This window comes from Schistocerca gregaria, chromosome 5 (assembly GCF_023897955.1).
Source record: "Schistocerca gregaria isolate iqSchGreg1 chromosome 5, iqSchGreg1.2, whole genome shotgun sequence".
NCBI classification, from domain to species: domain Eukaryota; kingdom Metazoa; phylum Arthropoda; class Insecta; order Orthoptera; family Acrididae; genus Schistocerca; species Schistocerca gregaria.
This window is the reverse complement of record NC_064924.1, coordinates 352,637,717-352,660,058: the sequence shown is the minus strand read 5'-3', so window position 1 is coordinate 352,660,058 and position 22,342 is coordinate 352,637,717. Positions and strand designations below refer to the sequence as shown.

General features: G+C 38.3%; 1 protein-coding gene across 1 annotated transcript in view; it reads right to left on the bottom strand.

The window, feature by feature from the left end:
• LOC126273341 (dynein axonemal heavy chain 10) overlaps window positions 1–22,342 on the bottom strand; it is a 1,458,287-nt gene that overhangs the window by 1,409,803 nt on the left and 26,142 nt on the right. The window contains exons 15-36 of the mRNA XM_049976887.1: window positions 21,014–21,180; window positions 20,836–20,970; window positions 20,646–20,765; window positions 18,937–19,084; window positions 18,638–18,721; window positions 18,465–18,534; window positions 17,612–17,751; window positions 17,337–17,420; window positions 17,126–17,273; window positions 16,922–17,073; window positions 14,469–14,548; window positions 13,731–13,847; window positions 13,334–13,386; window positions 10,045–10,133; window positions 6,105–6,318; window positions 4,863–4,891; window positions 4,655–4,812; window positions 4,298–4,447; window positions 4,135–4,256; window positions 3,533–3,803; window positions 3,398–3,434; window positions 1,639–1,893 (exon numbers count right to left, since the gene is read on the bottom strand). Coding sequence (XP_049832844.1) covers window positions 1,639–1,893; window positions 3,398–3,434; window positions 3,533–3,803; window positions 4,135–4,256; window positions 4,298–4,447; window positions 4,655–4,812; window positions 4,863–4,891; window positions 6,105–6,318; window positions 10,045–10,133; window positions 13,334–13,386; window positions 13,731–13,847; window positions 14,469–14,548; window positions 16,922–17,073; window positions 17,126–17,273; window positions 17,337–17,420; window positions 17,612–17,751; window positions 18,465–18,534; window positions 18,638–18,721; window positions 18,937–19,084; window positions 20,646–20,765; window positions 20,836–20,970; window positions 21,014–21,180 — 2,823 coding nt within the window. The remainder of the gene's footprint in view (window positions 1–1,638; window positions 1,894–3,397; window positions 3,435–3,532; window positions 3,804–4,134; window positions 4,257–4,297; window positions 4,448–4,654; window positions 4,813–4,862; window positions 4,892–6,104; window positions 6,319–10,044; window positions 10,134–13,333; window positions 13,387–13,730; window positions 13,848–14,468; window positions 14,549–16,921; window positions 17,074–17,125; window positions 17,274–17,336; window positions 17,421–17,611; window positions 17,752–18,464; window positions 18,535–18,637; window positions 18,722–18,936; window positions 19,085–20,645; window positions 20,766–20,835; window positions 20,971–21,013; window positions 21,181–22,342) is intronic.

The window sequence follows — 22,342 nt, the reverse complement described above, 5'->3', positions numbered from 1 at the left end:
TTTCACATGAGCCATAGGCAGACAAGTAGCAATGACAGATCACAACTGCTTAAACCCCATTCCTTTCCAACTGACAACTGATAATGCACTGTTTCTAGCTTATTTGTCTTGGTGTACAAACAAAATCTTTTGGTTTCATCTGCTACAGTTTTCACCAAATCTTCTATTGCAAATATCCGGAAAAATGGCTATCCACTTGATCTTGTTCTAATTCACAGTAGCTGAATCACCAAACAGTTACTGAAATTCACTTTTATTCCTGTCAAAGGTGTCACTAAAGTGTGCTCTTTTCCTGAATACTTCACTCTTGTTTCCAGACACTTATCTTTACATATAAAAATTCGGCCTATGTACGAGGGTGGTTGGTAAATCTGGCAAATTTCCATGAATGAATGAAGCATTTTTGTTGCGCCTTCAGGATTGATAAGCTTGATTATTCCAAGGAACATATAAAGAATTTCAACAATGTACAGCATACAGTTCACTGTAGATAGCTGTCTGACTCTGTCATTATGTTGACTGCAACTGAAGAGCTTCATGCTGTTGTTAGACATTTTCATTTACTGCACTAAGCAAAACAGAACTGAATGAAGTTCGCATGGCCTCTGCAGCACCACTGAAGACCATTTCCTTTTGGATTAACAAATTTAAAGATGGTTGGATAAGCATCAAAGACAGAGCATGCTTCGACGATCCAATTGAGGTCACCATAAAGGAAGCCATTGATAAAATCCATGATACAGTAATTTCAGACTGCCAAATAAAAATTCGCAAAATTTCTGAGAACGTGGGGATCTGAACTGAGTGGTTGCATAATATCCTGCATGGAGAATTGGCTATGAAAAAGTTATGTGCGGGTAGAGTGCCACAATACCTCACAAATGACCAAAACAGCATCTGGCACAACATTTGAACACAATATCTGGTGATGTTTAGTCACAATCCACAAGACTTTCTGCACCAATTCGTGACTGTAGATGAAACTTGGATCCAGCATTACACATCACAGACAAAATGATAGACAAAGGCTGGTGAAACGGCACCAAAGAAAGAAAAGACCATTTTGTCAGCTGGTAAGGTGATGGGCACTGTTTTTGTGATTCTCAAGGAATAATCCTCATAGATTAGTTGGAAAAATGCAGAACCACAACTAGACTCTAATACACTTCATTGCTGGATTGTTTGAAAGTGTGATGGCTAAAAAAATTTAAATTTTTTTTTAAAAGAACCACTAAGGTTGGCCCACAAGCATGTGCTCTTTCACCAGGATAATGCACCATCCCATACATCACTGATAACAATGGCAAAAGTGCGCGAATTTGGTTTTGAATTGTTTGCTCATACACCCTATTTACCTGGCATAATCCAAGTCACTTCTTTCCATTCCCCGGCTTGAAACCTTGGCTTGCAACGAAGAAATTTTCATTAAATGAGGAAGTGATAGGTGTAGTTAACACATATTTTGCAGAGGGATGAATAAGCTGCAGAATCACTGGACCAAGGGTGTATCTCCCAAAGGAGACTATGTTGAGAAATAAGGTGAGTTGTTTATGAAACAAACATATTTTCTTGCTTTTTTTATCAGACACATCAAACCACCTAGTCGAACACAGCTCCTTAAACTCTGTTTCTACCCACCTTGACAATCGAAATGGACTGATTCTAGCTTATCTGTCTTGGTGTACAAACAAAATCTTTTGATTTTGTCAGCTACAGTTTTTCTCAAATCTTCTACTGCAGATATCAGGGAAACAGGCACACTGCTTGATCTTGCCCTAATCCACTGAAGTTGAATCACAAAACACACGCTGAAATTCATTTTTATATCATTCAAACAAGTCACTAAACTGCACTCTTTACCTGGGCATTTCACTCCCACTTTCAGATTCTTATCTTTATGTACAAAAATTCAGCCTATATAAGGTTTGTGTTCACAAAATTTGAAAAGTAGTTGGTTGATTGACTTGAAATTTGACACAATGGTGCATTCACATATTTATGTGTTTTTATATACATATTTTTAATATATGTTCTTTATAATTAACTATGTAATGTATGAAGGGGAAAAGTTATTACCAAAAATCTTGAAAAGTTGACTGATTTACTTCAAATTTTTACACATTACTGTAGTAAACAAATGGGCAGATATAGGCTGTATTTTTTAACATTTTCAGCAAATGGAAAAGTTGTATTTATGGCTCATCAGCCTATGATTAAAACTACTACAAAATCTGAATTTGCAATAACTATAAAAAAAAGGTTGAGGGTCAGAGAGGAAGGGAATAGGAAATCGACAGAAGGGGTGGGAGGAAATGGACATAGAAAGCAGAAGGGAGGAGATGGACAGAAGGAGGGGTGAGGAGATGGACAAAAAGAGGAGGGAGGAGGAGGAGAGGGACAAAGAGAAGGGGAGGAGGAGACGAACAGAGAGTGGGGAATCAGGGGGAGGAGATTAGAATGTCATTCATATTAGAAATGTGTGCTTTCTTTTTTTCTTTCTTTTCCATTAAACCAGACTGAGTCACATCAACACATGGCGAAGAACAGCTAGCATAAACATATACAGAATGTATGAAGGGGAAAGATTGTTATCAAAAACCTCTTAAAGTACTTGTCAGATTTACTTCAAATAATAAAGAAGGCTGAGTGTCAGAGAGAGGGGGTAGAAAAGATGTACAGATATTGGAAGGAAATGGACACAGACAATGGAATGGAGAAAATGGACAGAGAGAGGGACCTGGAGAAGATGGATGGAGAAAGGTAGGAGATGGTGACAGACAGAGAGAGGGCAAGAAACAGGGCACAGGAAGTGACAAGAGGTAAGGAAAAGATGAGAGGGGCGAGAAGGTGATGGACAGAGAGGAGGGACAGAGGAGGAAATAGACAAAGAGAGGGGGAGGGGGAAATGGCCAAAGAGAGAGAGAAGAAGAGACAGACAGAGACAGGAGGGAGAAGGAGATTACGATACATCTCCACTTCCCATTAATATTTAGCAATTTGCAATATAACAAGACTGAATTTCAGCAATGTGTGGCTGCGTCCAGCTAGTGAGTCTTAAAAATGTTCACCTGTTGTAGAAAGAGACAGCTGTATTGTACCAGATAATGTATGTGGCTCAGGATTGTTGTTTTGAAATTATGTTGAAGAATCATCACTGTCATCAGAGATGAAGAGTTTAGTCTAACACTAACTTCCAGTGAGTATTTCCAACATTTCTTCCTCTGTACGTACATGATGATGTGGCATTATGTTTGCAAAAATGGGTCTGACTAAACAGCCAGTAATTAAAAACAAAGATGTAAACAGCAACACAAGACCACAGAAGCAAACTCTCCCAGGTGCTCTAATTGAGCAGGCTAAATGTTAGGCGGTTAGTAAATGCCCTGTGTATAAATACAGCTCTGTCTGTTAGCACGTCCAGAGCACACAGGTCCCTGAACAGCAGCACATCTTAACACATTTGAAGCACACAAGGGTCAGTAAGGCAACAGTTGTAAACACATATAAATCATCTAGTGGAATGTTATTTTACACTCTGGATTAAAATATTTGGCCTTGCTATTTTGTGTCCTGGGTCTTGAGGCATGGTGTGGAGAGTGCATAGATGTGGACAATTACTGTCCAGCTCTTGTAGGCACATGCAGTACCATTTCATTATGTCTAGCTGCAAGTTCATACAAGATGTTGTCCAAAAGTTCTCACAATACATGTGTAGCTCATGAAGTCTAGATTGTATGATGAAGAACAGTGCCAGGTGGTACCTCATACACCTTTTGTGAGTCAGCACCTCAAGCGGCTTTGATCTAGGTGGTCATGTTTAGTTGTTAGGCAGATTTCCCGATTGTTGTGTGTTGCATGTATTGTGAAACACAATGACAGATGTCTAGGAGCTATGTGTGTGCATTAACTTTTGTTCCAGACTCGGAAAGACAGCTGAAGGAACACACAACATATTGAAGCATGCATTTGGGGAAGATGCCTTAGGTCACAGTCAGAATTTGACTAGTTTAAATGTTTTCAAGATGACATCTTTTGGCAATGATCCCCATTCTGGATAGCTGCCAACTAACATTACTCCAGACAATCAATAGGCAGATCACCCAGGATATTTGCAACATCATGAGGCCGTCTTACAGAATATATGACAGGACTTTGTCTGATGAACTAGATAGGCAACCGATTGCTGCGAAGTCTGCACTGCATATTCTCAGCAATGAGCAGAAACAGCATTCAACACACTTATTGGTGGAAAATGCCTGGGCATTTATGAGTTAAGGATAAATGCCTGGGCAATTGCCCAAAACTCATAAATTCCCAGGCATTTATGCATCTTAGAGATTAACTGATAAGTGGTCCTTATAAAAACAATTTTAAGTTTATATTTTGTATTGGAAAAGGTGCTTTGCAACACTACTTCTTCAGCAGCTGGGTAACCAAGTTCAAGAAGCTGCTTGAGAGTTAGGGGAGAATTATTACGGGAAATAAATTGGACGATAAACGTGACTTTTTACACCTCTAATGAGGTCAATCCTTCAGGTAGTATATAATAAAAAAAGAAAACAACACTCAAGTATAAAAGCATTTTTTAAACATAAAGTATAGTTTATATTTAGTAGCTAGTCTGTAGGTAGTATTTTTATTTACACTGTACTACTAAAAAAATTAAGAAGTTGTTCTCAATCATTGTACCTAACTCAAGCACTTTTTTCAAATTTTGAGGGCACTTGAAACACTGTTCTATATGCTTCTCCAATTGGTTGGAATGTGACTGTTTTTGTTTCTTAAAACAATATTCACAGGATACTCCTTTCCCTTTCAAATTGAAAAAGTTCCAAACAGGTCCTTTTTCTTAACTGTCTTGCAACTATTCAGTAGCCTATTGTTCACAAAACTGTAAATAACACAAAAACAAGGTTAGTTGCTGCTCACTCAACCATATAGACATGAATGACTGTCAGACAGTCAAACCAGTGTTGTCAGTTCCAACTAACTAAATAACCCCCAGAACTGCTTGAATTACCAGAAATTATCAGCCGCTTACTCAAAATTTCATCTACTACCTATCGGCAATAATAGCAAATAGTACTAATATTTAATTTGAATAACTGGAGTAAAAAAAGATTATCCGCAATGATTTCAGTTGGGAATGTCACACACTGATCCCAATCTCACAATTCCAAGAATCATGGTTTCTCTAGGAATCGACAACTATCAGAATCGAATGATTCCAGCATCTTGTCCATCGATTCATTGATATTAAATCTTTTTTATGTTAGCATTCTTGTTTTATCTTCACAGCAGTGCAGCCGTACAAAAGTAGATAAAGAAAGGAGCAGAATAGAAAACTATAACTGTCTCAAATGTCACTACACCTCCTCCCTTGCCACCTCCCCCCCCCCCCCCCCCCCCAATCCCCCCACCCCCTCAGCAACACTGAAGACAGTCTGACATTTGGGAATACATTTGTCATCAAGAAACACATGCCAATTGTTTAATACATTCAGTAATAATTCTGTTACCAACAATCATTTTTCAATAACATTCAGGGAGTTGATATTGGTTATAAAATGTGTTTTGTTACAAAGCAATGACCTAAGGACAATGTTTTTATACCAGCTTATCACTCCAAACCTGTTCAACACAGTGTGTGTGTGTGTGTGTGTGTGTGTGTGTGTGTGTGTATGTGTGTGTGTGTGTGGGTTGTGAAAGAGAGAGGGACTTAGAGTGAAGAGTAAAACTGGTAAAAATAAAAAGGACATTATAAATGATAAGCAGCTATCAGCAACATGCACCCTCCCTTGGTACAGCAAGTTGGATTGCTAATTAAAAAAAGGCATGCTTCTCTCTTCTTTCCTTTTGTTCTTAGTAATAAAGGCAAGTGTAAATGCTTACAAACTTTTAATATTGGGAGTGTCATCCCGTACCCCTATTTTATTTGGTAGATTATACATTCTAGCAGCAAAAACATTAAAAAGTACTTTTTTTTATAAATAGCCAGATTTTGGGCATTTAAAACAGCTTTGGCCAAATTCCAGGCCAAATGCCGATTTATAAATGTCCTGTCGACTAGATATTTACCCAGCCCACATCACCAGACACACTACAGGTTATCGAGATTGGTTACTGGTGTGTTTCTTATGTAGAATATTTTCCTCTTGGTGCCATCCCATACACCCTTAACGCTATCCCATATGTCTTCAATAGAACTGAAGTCAAATGACCACGAAAGTACCCTCTTATCTGTAAATCGATCACTAGGGCACACTGACATAGTTTCAGGGTGACTGCATAGTAGACTGCCTCGTTGAATAGAAATATCTTCAGCAGGAAGAATTAGGTAAACAGATTATGACACATTACCAAATAGCAGATCTATGCACTATTTACTCGTAAGACACAAAGCACAATGAAACCACCACCATTAATTGCATTATGCTTCGTAACAAAGCTGAACCCTGCTTTCACTGTATGCCAATGAATGCAGAAATCCAGTGAACTTTTCCACAGATGAAGATCAAAAACAGTATTTTTGTGGCCTAGCTAATCACAGCATTGTGTGACATACTATTAGCAGTATATCATACCCAGGATTATACCTAAATATGAGTGAAGGGAATCTAACTAATAATTAATCAATCAACAATTTAACTAACATATTCAAATGATGAAATTCACAGTGTTGTTCAACTGTAAAGTCATCTTGCACTTTGTATATATTGGTTACCCAAATCTTGTTGTTGGCCAGCATGAAACTGGTGGGAAATATGTTGTACTTTAGTTCATTTATGTGTTAAAAATCAAAGTTTACTAGTGACAATCCTCCTTATTCACAAGATTCTGAACAAGCTTGTTGATTCTTGCCGAGGTAGTTTTTCTCAAAAATTGATAATTATGACAAGCTCTTCATACTGTTTAAATGATCAAAAAGTAACGGGAATTTTTTTTAATTTTGCAGGCTTTGAACATCTGATTTCAGAGTTTCTTTTTATCTTGTTGGTATATACTTTCCTAATGTATTGACTTTCATTTGATTTAAATATTTAGTTTACTGTTGACAGTCACAAAGGGCACACATGTTTTTGAGCTGTCAGTCAATTTTTTACTCATGAAGCACATGGATCAAAGAATCTGCATTAAACTTTGCTTGAAAAATGAAATAAAGTGCAGCACTGCATTCAGAATCATGACTCTGGCTTTTGGTGAATCTACTATGAGTAAGACAAGAGTTTACATGTGGTATAAATGTTTTAAAAAGGGTCAAAAAGATGCTGAAGATAATGAGCACCTTGGATGTCCTGGCATATCAACTAATAACGACAATGTGGGAGATGTAAAGAAAATGGCTCTGGAAAATTGCCAAATCACCATTCTTATCAGGTTGCTGATAAGGATATTGACATATCCTTTGGCTTAAGCCGAGAAATTTTTTTTGGATGTTTGGGGCACAAAACAACCAGCAGCAAAGTTTGTTCCAAAATTGTTGAATTTTGACCAAAAACAATGTCACACACACACCATTCAGTAACTACTGACAACAATCCAAAACTTCTGAGGAATATTATGGGTCATTCCAAGTGGTCTAGAGGTTCCTGCATGGCAACAACAGATTTTGGTGAAATTTTGTATGAACAATTGCAACATTCCCTAAGAACATTGGTACATTTTCATGATCATTTATTCAGTTATTTGTTTGATGCAAAGCACAGATATCAGCATTGCACCCGTGAGTTTTGGGAACTCTGAGACATCATATCTCTTGGCAATATTTTCTTGAAAGAAATAAAACTAGGTCATCATGTACAACTTTTTGCATTCTCTTCATCAAAATTGTATGTATCAAAAAAACATTTCTTGGGCATTTTCCATATGGATAATCTGAAGCAAAGTCGGTCAAAAAAAAAAAGATGCTAAAAAAAGTGAAGTTTAGCTTTTTATATCTCAAAAAGTTACCATGGGATACTGCTGAAACCTTGCGTGTAATAACTTACCAGAGCACGGACTTGGAATATAAAACTTCACTCTCCTTCTCCTACTCCTTTCCAATAGCTTACAAATTGGGGGCTATATTGATGATTTTTTTACAAAATGCTAAAAATGACTTTTTTGGCCCACTTTTGCAAAAAAAGTTCTGTGCAAACTCTTTTAAATCATTTTCAAAAGAAAGACCATGATGTAAATCACCTACAAACTAGACCTGTTTGCAGTTGCTACCCCATCACACAGCAGGGTTTAATGTGTAACTGCTGGAAGTTGCTGGATGTCTGTTACTTATTGTTCAGTGCTGTATTGAGTAGATTGTTAGGCCACATACAATTTGCAAATTTCAAGATGGCAGAGTTAGACGAGCAACACGTCAGCATTAAATTTTGAATGAAACTCAAGAACACCTTTACAAACACACACAAAATGATGCAGGAAGCCTATGGTGATGAGTGCGTAAGCATAAATTCATGTTGCAAATCATTCACATGGTTTAAAAATGGCCAAACAGAACTTAAAAGATGACCCTCTTTCGGGATGTCTTTCAATGTCTACTGACGACGCTAATGTCAGGAACATCAACAAAATTGTGCAATCGAAGACTGACTGTCCAAGAAATTGCAGAAGAATGTAACATTTCAGTAGGATCACGTCATGAAACCCTGACACAGCATCTTGGAATGCATAGTGTTGCCGCCACGTTTGTCCCACGGCTAACAAGTCAAGACCAGAAAGACCTTAGCCTCACAATAAGTGAAGAACTTTTGGATCGTGCAAATGAGAATGAGATGTTTCTCAAGAGAATCCTAGCTGGTGATGGGATGTGGGTCTATGGTTATGATATTGAGACCAAGGATCAGTGTTCAAAATGGGTCAGGAAAGGTTCTCAAAGACCAAAAAGGTTCTTGAGGTCAGGACAAATGTCACAGTCAAGATGACAGTTTTCTTTTACTTTTAAGGATTATTTCATCGTGGATTCATGCAACAGGGACAAACTGTAAATCAATGGTACTATTGAGATGTCTTGTGACATCTGCAAGAAAATGTAAGAAGGAATGGCCTGAAATGTAGTGAGACAATTTGTGGCTCTTGCATCATGATCACGCACCCGCACATTTCCGAAGTTGAAAATAACGTTGAAAGGATGAATATTTGCAATGATAGATGAGATAAGCAAAAATTTGCACAAGGCGCTTTGCGTGATCCAAAGGCATATCAAGACTGCTTCCAGTATTGAAAACAGTGTTGGAAACAGTGTAGAGCAGAGTATTTTGGAGGAGATGATGTACAATAAGTTAAAGGTAAGTGTACAAACATTGTGCGTGCACAGTTCCAGAATTTTTTGAACAGACCTTGTTAAGACCCTAAAACACAATGACAGTGTGGAGGGCCACTAAAAATGGGCCCAAACTTTGCTGGTACTCTAAATAAATCTGACATCTTTTATTACATTCTGCCATTTTTAGTATCCTCTGGGGTAGGCAATATCAAACGTCTTGATGGTTAAAAAGTGTGATAAAGTCCGAATAGCTGGAAAAACTCCAAAAAAGGGTGTCTTTTGTCACAGCTCATAGTGACATATGGCAGACTGTTTTTTCTGCTATAACTACAGAATCAAACTGGCTACAACCTACACAATTTAACTGTGTTACCAAGACAGTGGAGATGATGCTCGTAAAACTGTTGCATAACAGTTGCGGCACACACTGTATAAACAGCCTGTAAGTTTTACACCACTGTCACACTGCTCACAGCAGTCTTCCGGACTTTTTTGGAATTGGTTCATGGTACAGAGAATTATTAGTACATTTTTTATTGTGTAATGCTGTTGACGTGCTAGTTTAATTCTGGTTTAAGGTATAGTGTACTTTGTGTTAGCATAGTTGTGGTTAATGTGGAACATTAGTGTATACATGAAAATTTGTATAAATGTGGTGGTATGGATTCATTTTGAAGTGAGAAACCCAGAATCCTCATCACTATGCTGGTGTATCAGTATTACAGAGTTTGTCCTCAGTGATTTACAACAACAGGATCACATGAACAGATACATGCTTTGAGTACAGGACAAGGCAATTTCAAGGAGGTCACACATGACAAGATATAATAATGAATCTGTGCCATGAGCAGCTGCTTTTAGTAGGACTATGTAACTGTGTTTTACAAAAAATATTGGTTAAATAAATGATATTGTCTGTTTTTAAATGTTTTATGTATGTAAACTATTTATGTATGTAGACTTTTGGAAGAAATCTATCTGTATGTTTAGTGCAAATTTTTTAATGGAGCAATAAATGTCATACATTTCACTGCACATTATATTAAATGTGACTGGTAAATAGAGGCACTGTGTTACCCCCTATTTTAATTTGATATGTCCATTGGCCAAGGATATGCTTATCTATGGTCACATATGTATATGACACTAGAATTTGTATTTGTGTAATACTTTTACATTAGTTGTTGCCATTCACAGTATTGATGTCAGATTTAATAAAAGGGCTTGGATTCATCCATATTTGAAACATGACACACCCATTCACTGCAGACATGTGCTTGTACGATAGGTGTGATGTTAGCACCATCAAAAATTTCCTGGTGGTTTTGGCTGATGAACTCCAGTTTGGTTTTGACTTGCAAAAGGCAGATGTGGATTGTGGCATTCATGTTGCAAACATTTATAAAGCATGTGCTGCCACTTTGATGTTCAATATTAAGATCAGGCACTGTCAATGCAGGTAGTTTGTATTCAAATAATTAATTTCTGTTACATTTGAACTTTTTATTGTAATATCACTTTTGTAGTCATTGTTCACTAACAACTGTGTACCGCTTTTTGTAGCCTCAGTAGGCCAGGCTTGAAAAATTAAGCTGTAAGGTTCCAAACTAGTCACCTAATATAGATACTGCAAATGCTGACAAAGTTGTTACAAATGCTTTGTTGTTGTGGTCTTAAGTCCTGAGACTGGTTTGATGCAGCTCTCCATGCTACTCGATCCTGTGCAAGCTTCTTCGTCTCCCAGTACCTACTGCAACCTACATCCTTCTGAATCTGCATAGTGTATTCGTCTCTTGGTCTCCCTCTACGATTTTTACCCTCCACACTGCCCTCCAATAGTAAATTGGTGATCCCTTGATGCCTCAGAACATGTCCTACCAACCGATCCCTTCTTCTGGTCAAGTTGTGCCACAAACTTTTCTTCTCCCCAATCCTTTTCAATACTTCCTCATTAGTTACGTGATCTACCCATCTAATCTTCAGCATTCTTCTGTAGCACCACATTTCGAAAGCTTCTATTCTCTTCTTGTCCAAACTATTTATCATCCATGTTTCACTTCCATACATGGCTAGACTCCATACAAATACTTTCAGAAATGACTTCCTGACACTTAAATCTATACTCGATGTCAGCAAATTTCACTTCTTCGGAAACGCTTTCCTTGCCATTGCCAGTGTACATTTTATATCCTCTCTACTTAGACCATCATCAGTTATTTTGCTCCCCAAATAGCAAAACTCCTTTACTACTTTAAGTGTCTTATTTCCTAATCTAATTCCCTCAGCATCACCCGACTTAATTCGACTACATTCCATTATCCTCGTTTTGCTTTTGTTGATGTTCCTCTTATATCCTCCTTTCAAGACACTGTCCATTCCATTCAACTGCTCTTCCAAGTCCTTTGCTGTCTCTGACAGAATTAAAATATCATCGGCAAACCTCAAAGTTTTTATTTCTTCTCCATGGATTTTAATACCTACTCAGAATTTTTCTTTTGTTTCCTTTACTGCTTGCTCAATATACAGATTGAATAACACCGGGGAGAGGCTACAACCCTGTCTTACTCCCTTCCCATCCACTGCTTCCCTTTCATGTCCCTCGACCCTTATAACCGCCATCTGGTTTCTGTACAAATTGTAAACAGCCTTTCGCTCCCGGTATTTTACCCATGCCACCTTTAGAAACTGAAAGAGAGTATTCCAGTCAACATTGTCAAAAGCTTTCTCTAAGTCTACAAATGCTAGAAATGTAGGTTTGCCTTTCCTTAATCTTTCTTCTAAGATAAGTCGTAAGGTTAGTATTGCCTCACGTGTTCCAGTGTTTCTATGGAATCCAAACTGATCTTCCCCGAGGTCGGCTTCTACTAGTTTTTCCATTCGTCTGTAAAGAATTCGTGTTAGTATTTTGCAGCTGTGGCTTATTAAACTGATTGTTTGGTTATTTTCACATCTGTCAACACCTGCTATCTTTGGGATTGGAATTATTATATTCTTCTTGAAGTCTGAGGGTATTTCGCCTGTTTCAAACATATTGCTCACCAGATGGTAGAGTTTTGTCAGGACTGGTTCTCCCAAGGCCGTCAGTAGCTCCAATGGAATGTTGTCTACTCCGGGGGCCTTGTTTCGGCTCAGGTCTTTCAGTGCTCTGTCAAACTCTTCACGCTGTATCGTATCTCCCATTTCATCTTCATCTACATCCTCTTCCATTTCCATAATACTGTCCTCAAATACATCACCCTTGTATAGACCCTCTATATACTCCTTCCACCTTTCTGCTTTCCCTTCTTAGCTTAGAACTGGGTTTCCATTGGAGCTCTTGATGTTCATACAAGTGGTTCTCTTTTCTCCAAAGGTCTCTTTAATTTTCCTGTAGGCAGTATCTATCCTACACCTAGTGAGATAAGCCTCTACATCCTTACACTTGTCCTCTAGCCATCCCTGCTTAGCCATTTTACACTTCCTGTTGATTTCATTTTTGAGACGTTTGTATTCCTTTTTGCCTGCTTCATTTACTGCATTTTTATATTTTCTCCTTTCATCAATTAAATTCAGTATTTCTTCTGTTACCCAAGGATTTCTACTAGCCCTCATCTTTTTACCTGCTTGATCATCTGCTGCCTTCACTACTTCATCCCTCAAAGCTACCCATTCTTCTTCTATTGTATTTCTTTCCCCCATTTCTGTCAATTGTTCCCTTATGCTCTATAGGTCATAACCAATATATTGTGGTCAGAGTCCACATCTGCCCCTGGAAATGACTTACAGTTTAAAACCTGGTTCCTAAATCTCTGTCTTACCATTAAATAATCTATCTGATACCTTTTAGTATCTCCAGGGTTCTTCCATGTATACAACCTTCTTTCATGATTTTTAAACCAAGTGTTAGCTATGATTATGTTGTGCTCTGTGCAAAATTCTACCAGGGGGCTTCCTCTTTCATTTCTTAGCCCCAATTCATATTCACCTACTACATTTCCTTCCCTCCCCCTTCCTACACTCGAATTCCAGTCACCCATGACTATTAAATTTTTGTGTCCCTTCACTGTCTGAATAATTTCTTTTATTTCATCATACATTTCTTCTATTTCTTCATCATGCTTTAAGAAATTTAATATCTTACTGGTTCCCTGTCAACAAAATGTTGAAACTGAAGAAAAATATCAGTACATTCAAAATTTTATCCTCTACAATTTCCATTCTTTTACACCCTGTGTGTGTGTGTGTGTGTGTGAGTGTATGTGTCAATATAACCTGGTGGAAGAATATTTTTGACGTAATGGAATTTTGAGGCTGAGTGGTGATCAGCTGTTGACAAGTTTGAGTACAGTCTCACTGTGTTACTTTGAATGATGTGACTTGTACATTAACTCAGTTATGTGTTGATTTTATGTCCTAGAGCTCTTTATAATTTGCATTAAGTTGGAGCATGGCTCAACCAGTATATGTCGGGATATAGTCGGTATATGACTACCAGTGCAAAGAAGGTAATATTTTGTGAAGGCTGATTACTCATCAATGTTAATATTTTACAACCGAAACCCACGATTGTGAATTTTTTTCCATTGTCCACTGCTTTATTTATGATGTGCTACACAAAAAGCTCCCAAAGACACCAGTTAAGAAATTTACACTTTACCTGCATCTTGTTCACCACTATCACCCTCAAGGTAGTATCCTTGGGAGTGACACCACTCCCAGCTCCTTGGAATGCATATTTTATGAGACAATTTAGTATCATTTCTTATTATGCTTGAATCTCCTCAAATGTGTGAGCTCTTTGGCCTTTTAACTTGAGTTTCATTCTATGGATTAAAAAAAGTCACTCAGGGCCAGGCCAGTTGAATATAGTGGATGAGGAAGAGCTGTCATTTTGTTTTTTGCCAGTCACTCCTGGATGATCAACATAATGTGTGACCCCACATTGTCGGATGGAGGAACCAATCACCTGTTCACTGCTTTACCAGACATTTTCTTCTTATGTTCTGCTTCAACCACCTTAGGACATCATGGTAGGAAACTGATGAGGAAGGACAAACTACTTTTGAACAATTTCTTCCACACTGAAGAAACAGATGAGCATGGATTTCACATTCTTCTTCATTTGCTCAGCTTTGTTGGGGCAGGGTGATCATGGACTCTTCCATTGTGGTCACTGCTGCTTGGTTTCAGGATCATAACCATAAACCATGCTTTCATCACCAATAATAACCTTCAAAAAAGTCTGGTTCACTTTTACGCCTATCTTGATGTTCTTTTCAAGCTTGCATGTGAAGCTGTTTCTGCTCATTGCTGAGAATATTTGGTGAAAATTTTACAGCAATCCACTGCTTGTGCTCTTCATACAACAAAATACTCTCACATTTACCATAAGATAGCCCCACAATATTGCATATCTGCATCTACACAGATTCTCAGCAAGCCATTGTACTTTGCTTGGCAGAGTGTATCCTGTACCACTACTAGTTATTTCCTTTCCTGTTTTACACAGAAGTAAAGTGAGGGAAAAAAACTGTCTATACGCCTCCATGTGAGCCCTAATTTCTTGTATCTTATCTTCACGGGCCTTATGTGCAATGCACATTGGCAACAGTAGAATCGTTCAGCAGTCACCTTCAAATTCCAGTTCTCTAAATTTTCTCAACAGTGTTTCTGGGGGTGGGGGTGGGGGTGGGGTATGCCACTTCCTTCCAGGGATTCCCATTTGAGTTCCCGAAGCATCTCCACAACACTTACATGTTGTTCAATTACACCAGTAACAAATCTAGTGGCCACCTCTAAATTACTTTAATGTCTTCCTTCAATCCAACCTGGTACAGATCCCAAACATTCTCACTAGTGTCCTATATGCAGTCTCCTGTACAGGTGAACTATTCTTTCCTAAAATTCTCTCAATAAACTGAAATCAGCCATTTGCCTTCCCTATCTCAGTTTTCATATGCTTGTTCCATCTCATATCGCTTTGCAAAATTAGGTACAGATATTTAAATGACTTAACAGTGTCAAGGAGTACACTAGTGATACTGTATCAAAACATTACATGTTTGTTCTCCCTACTCATTCACATTAACTTACATTTATCCACAGGGCTAGCTGCCATTCATCCCACCAACTGGAAATTTTTTCTAAGTTATCTTGTATCTTATTACAGTCACTCAATTTTGACACCATACCATACACTATGGCATCATCAGCAAACAACTGCAGATTGCAGCTCACTCTGTCTGCCAAATCATTTAGGTATATAAAGAACAACAGCGGTTCTATCACACTTCCCTGGGGCACTCCTGATGATACCCTGTCTCCAATGAACACTCGCCATTGAGGACAACATACAGGGTTCTATTACTTAAGAAGTCTTCGAACCAGTCATATATCTGTGAACTTAGTGAATTTATTCCATATCATCATACCTTCATTAATAGCTTGCAACGCATCACCATGTCAAATGCTTTCCTGAAATCTAGAAATATTGAATCTCCCTGTTGCCCTTCATCCTCAGTCCACAGTATATTACACAAGAAAAGGACAAGCTGATTCATGGACATAAGTTCCCAATCTCAAGAAAGTTTATTATATTCAAACTGAGAATATGTTCCAGGATTCTACAGCAAACAGAAGTTAGAGATATTGGTCTGTAATTTTGTAGGTCTGTTCTTTTATCCTTCTTATATACTGGAGTCATCTGCGCCTTTTGTCAGTCACTTGGGACTTTATGCTGGGTGAGAGATCCTTGATAACTGCAAGCTAGATAAGAGGCTTAATGTCATAGAGTACTCTTTGTAAAATAACAAATGACTGCAACAGCAAAGTGTTACATATCTTTTGTGTTGTTTTATAGTGCCTTTTGTACTGTGTGGCAAAATTGTATAGAACATATTTTGTCATTACTGAAGGAGTGTGCTTTATAATTGCTTGTGACTGCCTACTGCTCCTACTTTCCCAAGGAGCATTTCTACAGTGGTGACCTGGCTTTGGAAAGTAAATGATGACTCCATAAAGCAATGGTGGCATACAACAGGAGGACAACAGCAACAATCAGTTCCCACTCCGAGCTGTCATATCAGGTACTTTCACTGCCCTACAATTTCAACTGCAACAGCCTACAGCACAAGGTACAACCACATAGCACATCAAACTGCCATGTTCTAGACATCCAGACATGAACTTTGATTCCTGCATGCAGAGAGCAACTTTTGCAAAACGGCATTCATGATGACACAGTGCTATTCCATTGTATCATAAAATACCTCAGAGTCACAAACAATTCTAGCAGTGGGATTTTTTATTTTCTCACAGTTACATGGAACTTAAGAGCTGCTTAACTGAACATTTGGCCGTCCTACCTGAAAACAGACAAAAGAGGTTAACAGCCTATGAAGATTTGGGTGTTAAGTCACCCTGTCAATTTCGGCACGAACTTTATTTTTCAAGTGTGGCAGAAAATGGTGAAGCTATGGAAGAAAGCTTAGAACTGAAAGTTGACAGCATTGTCAACTGGATTACTTCAGCTAGAAGCCCCAAACCAAGCCTTTTTGGAGATGGGTGCACACAAAGGTCCCAGAGCAGGCATCAAGGGGGAAGTGCCAGTTTCCACTACTGAGTAGCCAGCAGAAAATATTCAGGCTCTGGCCATGCAAGTAGCAGCCCTGCAAAACAAGTAACATGCATCAGATGTAAAAGTCAGCAGCTGGCAATGGCAAGGCAACAAGGCTACAAAAGGGTAAGAATCACTGGTGCTGGTTCTACCAGAGGTTTGGACATAAGGCACACAAATGCATAGCTCCATATCAGTATTCAAACTCATTTGACAACCTCTAAAGGGAGTAGGAGCTTGTCACACAATATTTCTCAGTCGCCCTCCCCTACCCTCCATCACTCATCTCAAATAGGTACATCTCCTTGAGTTCACTGACAGTGGTTCCAGAAGAGAATACTGGACACGGGAATATGTTTAACATGCAGGAAATGACACACAGGTGGCACCATAAGTCTGAGTCTATCCTGGAAGCAGATTCTTTGCATTATTTCGAATTCATTATGGATGTCAGGAAAAGACTACTATGAAAAGCAACAGTACCAATGACTAGCCGCGATGAAGAGTTCCGCCACAATCTCAATGAATTCCCAGGCATTTCTTCTGTGGGACAGGCTAAGGTCATGGCTAAGCATAACACACAGCATTTCAGATGCACCACACCAGGACAACCAGTGGGGATTAAGTAGCACGACCTCACCCTCCGCCCCCCCCCCCCCCCCCCCAAGAAGTTTGCTGAACCAAAAGAAGATATAGACATACAGATCACTGAGGGAGTGACTAGGATTTCAAAAAGTCAGTGGGCTCCATCACTGTACATGATGCAGAAGTGTGATGGTACATGGAGGCTGTGTAGTGATTACCAGTATTAAATTCAAGGGCAATCCCAGTCAGGTATCCTATACCACATGTTATGTATGGCAGGCAGAACAATAATTGGCAGGTGCAACAATCTCCTCTGTTATCAAATGCACACATGTATACTATCAAATTCTTTGTCACCATGTGATGTCCAATGAGAAGGCAATCACCACACCCTTCAAGTTATTTAAATATTGTTACATGCATTTCAGGTTAAAAAAAAACACTGTCCAAACATAGCAGTGTTTCATTCACCAGGTGCTACATGGACTTGACTGCTTATCTATTACATGGATGACATCTCAGCCTTTTCACAGTCATGAGAACTGGCTACTAAATTCAAGGGCAGTCCCAGACTGGTATCCTATACCACATGTTGTGGACGTAAACACTTCAATGGCAGGTGCTGTAATCTTGTACACATGTGCACTCTCAAATTCTGGTGGCACAATGTGACGCAGATAAGACAGCAATTACCACACCCTTCAGGTTATTTGGATATTGCTACATGCCACTCGCATTAAAAATGCTAGCCAAACATCGCAGCATTTCATTCATCAGGTGCTCTGTGGACTAGACTGCTTGTTCTGTGATTTGGATGACACAGGATGCTGGTGTTGTGGTCAGCAAAGACAAGCGTATTTTCAGCCAGGCCAAAGTGAAATTCCAAGGGTTTGAGGTGTCTGCAGAAGGACTCACACTGCTTACAGAGTAAACTAACAGCCATTCAGAATGTTCCCAGTCAGAAAACATTCAAAGACTTTAGAAGATTCCTAGGAATGCTCAATATTATTGCTGGCACTTACTCACACCGCAACACTGCTGGCACCATTAACAAATCTGCTCAAAGGTATACACACAGTAGGGTCAAAAAAGGTACCTGGAAATCCAGAACAGGTGACACCACTTGAGAAAGTGAAGGAATTTGCTGTGTGGGCAGTCCTGCTAGCACATCCATGGTTTCAGGCACCATTGGCTCTCACAGTTGATGCAAGTCAGATGGGAATAGGGGTGGAACTCCAGCAATTCTTCGAGGGCACCTGGCAACCTTTCACCTTTTTTTCCAGCTGCTCAAAGACATGCAGAGATCTTGGATTGATGCTAACAGGGAACTAAACACAGCGTATGCAGCAGTCCGGCAGTTCAGAGATTTGATCAAAGGAAGAGCCTTTGTGATTTATATGGACCACTTGCCAATCATGACTCTACTCAAGAAAGTATCTCTAATGGCTCACCCAGCTAGATTACACATGTGGATTTTGTATCACAATTCACAACAGACCTGTCCCTATGGCATCAAAAACAGTCACTGACTGCCTGTCAAGATGTTGTGCAAGCATGAAGACTGTATAATGGGAAAACGCTGCACATCCACAAGCACTCATATCAGAATAGGTGCCCTGAAGGAGCAGGATCAAGCTGGTTTGAAACTGAAATAAATGAAGAGATCATCAGAGAATTTAACCTTGTGTTGTGGTATTACACATAGTATCAAATGAATGTTCACACCCAGGTTTCTCCAACTTGGTTTTTGAAGTACTCCATGGCCTGGTGCACCCAGGGGTATTGGCCATTGTATGGTTGCTAACTAAAGTGGTTGTGTGGCCCAGAATCAGTATGGGCTGCTCTAAATGGTCACAGTAGGGTGATTACTGCCAGAAGTGAGTAGGGAAGTAACTGATACAGAGCTGAAAAATGCTGTGTTAAAAACATTATCTGCTACAATAAAGTCTGAGATGAAAGAGACTGACAGGAAGTCTAGTGAAGGCACTGAAGGCACTGACAAACTGACAGGAAGTCTAGTGAAGGCACTGAAGGCACTGACAAACTGCAATGAGTTGCAGATTACAGCTTGAGAAACGGGGGAACTTGTCCTCACTAATACACTACTGGATTCTATCAAATCAGTGAGGAATGCTGTGAAAGAAAGTTTTTTCTCCCATACTGTGCATTCTACATGCTCATGTTCTCCATTTAGTGGTAATACAGTCAAAAATGTCAATAGCAGAGATTCATCTGTCACTAGTGAGAAAACGTATTATAGTTTATGGAACAGAATGGACAAAAGCTGGTGATGGAAGGGTTCAATAACAACAATCCTATACAACATACTGAGGGGCATTTCCCAAATCTTAAAGAGAGCAAACACTGAAATGAAGGTACAACAACACATAGATTTACAGTTTGCTTGAAACAGAAAGTGCATTAAGAACAGGTTTAATATTAACCACTGATAAATGCACAGAAAAGATGGAATCAGACTTCAGATATTACAAATTCTGTAACAGCTATGTAGTATGTAAAGCACAAAAGTCACCAAAGCACACAAACATTGTAACAAAGAGAAAAAAAATTATACACAATCATCTACTCTGATGCACAACTACTGAAATAAATTGAACAGAATTTTATTTGATCCTGTAAGATTACATTGCATACAGTAAATGAACGTGTAATATATGACATGTTAAAGTAGTAACATTCATTGTCACTTATTTTTCTAAACCTTTAGCTTACATTTTTACATCATTGATAATGACTAACAATATATACAAATTTCATGGCATAAGTATTCTGCAACACTGTAAAACTCTTTTTCAATGAGATAGTCTTTAAGTTTCTTTGGAAAGTCATTGTCAAGTACACTATCTTGCAGGTTTTTAGGCAGACTTCTTAGTAGTCTGATACCAGAGTACTAGGGTCCTTTTTCTAGCATTGCCATCTTGTATTGTGGGCGTGTACACTAGCATTTGTAATCCAGTCCTCACTACCTTTCATGATGTACATTATTGTTTTGTATATATACAACAATGAAAAAGTTAAGATTCATAACTTCTTGAAACAGTGTCTGCACGTTTCAGAGGTCTTTCTTCTTAAAATGGTCCTAATTGCTTTTTTTGTAATGTAAACACTCGTTTTTCTCTTGTTTGTTTGAGTTTTCCCACACAGTCACTCTATACTGTAAGTATGGTTCAAAAAAGTCCATGATACTCTGTACACAAAAGGTTCTTGTCTCAATACTGTGATAGCTGCATCATTAAGAATATGACATTTCAGTTCATCATCCACAAGAATACCTAAGAATCTAGCAGATTCTTTTTCTTCCAGCCTCTAAATCCATGTCTACAGCCTTCTCCTTGTTTTTAAACACTGCACACATAGTCCTTTTTAGATTTATAACCAGTTCATTTTCCAACAGCCACTGAGCTGTGACATTTGCAGATATGTATGCTCTTCTCTCAAGCTGTTCAGTATTTTGGTCACTATTAAGTATTGTCATGTTGCCAGCATACAATATTTTCTTCCTCCTCAATACCTTTATGATTAACAAACACATTAAATAACAATGGCCCCATTACCAAACCCTGTGGCAGCACTCCATATTTGATGGGTTTGGTTTTTGATTGGTATGAGTTTCCTAATGATACACACTGCTTGCGGTTGCACAAGTATGATTTTATCCAAGTATGATTATCCAAGTACGATTTTATTATTTGATCAAGAAAAAAAAAAAAGCATTTGGAAGCTTTAATTATTTGGCCGAGGTTGTGTACAAAAAATTGAATGGGTTTGTGTGTTTGAAATTCCAGAAGTGTTTTCCATCACACACGCATTTTCTCTTGAGAGATGATTAGATTAGATTAGATTAGATTAATACTTGTTCCATAGATCATGAATACGACACTTCGTAATGATGTGGAATGTGTCAGGTTAATAAAAGATGTCTGCACAGGATTCTACAAAGTTTATATCAGTAATTAATGTATTGGAAACTAAGTATTAAACATTGACCACTAAATAAAGCTCAGTTATAGACATTTCTGGTTCACAAGAAGTGATTAAAAACTGAAGCAACCCTTTGATTAGCTACTGCACAGGACAGCAACACTGTTTACACGGTGTACTTCTTGATGATTAACAGTCTTTTTAAATGCAGATTCCTCTACTTGAATGTATAGATCATTTATTCTACTGTACCATCTTCATTTCAGTCTTTAGTAATTTTCAAATACCGCAACATTGTGCATGATCAGACTTTTGTAAATGAAATCATCATTGAAATATATCAAACTTGATTATGTAATGGAGGTGTCACATCAAACAAACATTATTTAATCAAGTTTAAAACATTTTGATGATGATTTCATTGATATGAGTTTGATCATGCCAAACATTGTGGTATTTGAAAATGGCCAAAGGCTGAAATCACGATTGCACAGTAAAATAAACCATCTATACTGTTAACTGATATTAAAAAAGTATTACATGACTGTAGCCCCAACCATGATAAAATGATGAACAATCTGTCTGCCTTTAACTAATCATTCAATTTGCAGCTGCTACAGGAGAAAGAACTCCCAAGAAAAAAAAACTACTGCTGAATTTACAGAATAACTCACACCCTTACTGTCATAAGTAAAACATTAAATATTGTCGAAGACAAATACATGAAGTAATAAGCATAGTGATATCATGACTTTGAAAAGTTTATGAATGTAATTTGGTATTTAGTTCCTCAACAAATTAGTGTATGTACTTTCTCAGTGTGTCATTGTCCTCTTTGTAATTAGTACATAAGTAACTCTGCTAAGAGATGAGAGATGATCTCTTAATTGCATTTTAGTGAGGATTGTGTGAATAAACTATGGTAGATACCAATGTCCAGTCTAGAAGTACATGCCACACAG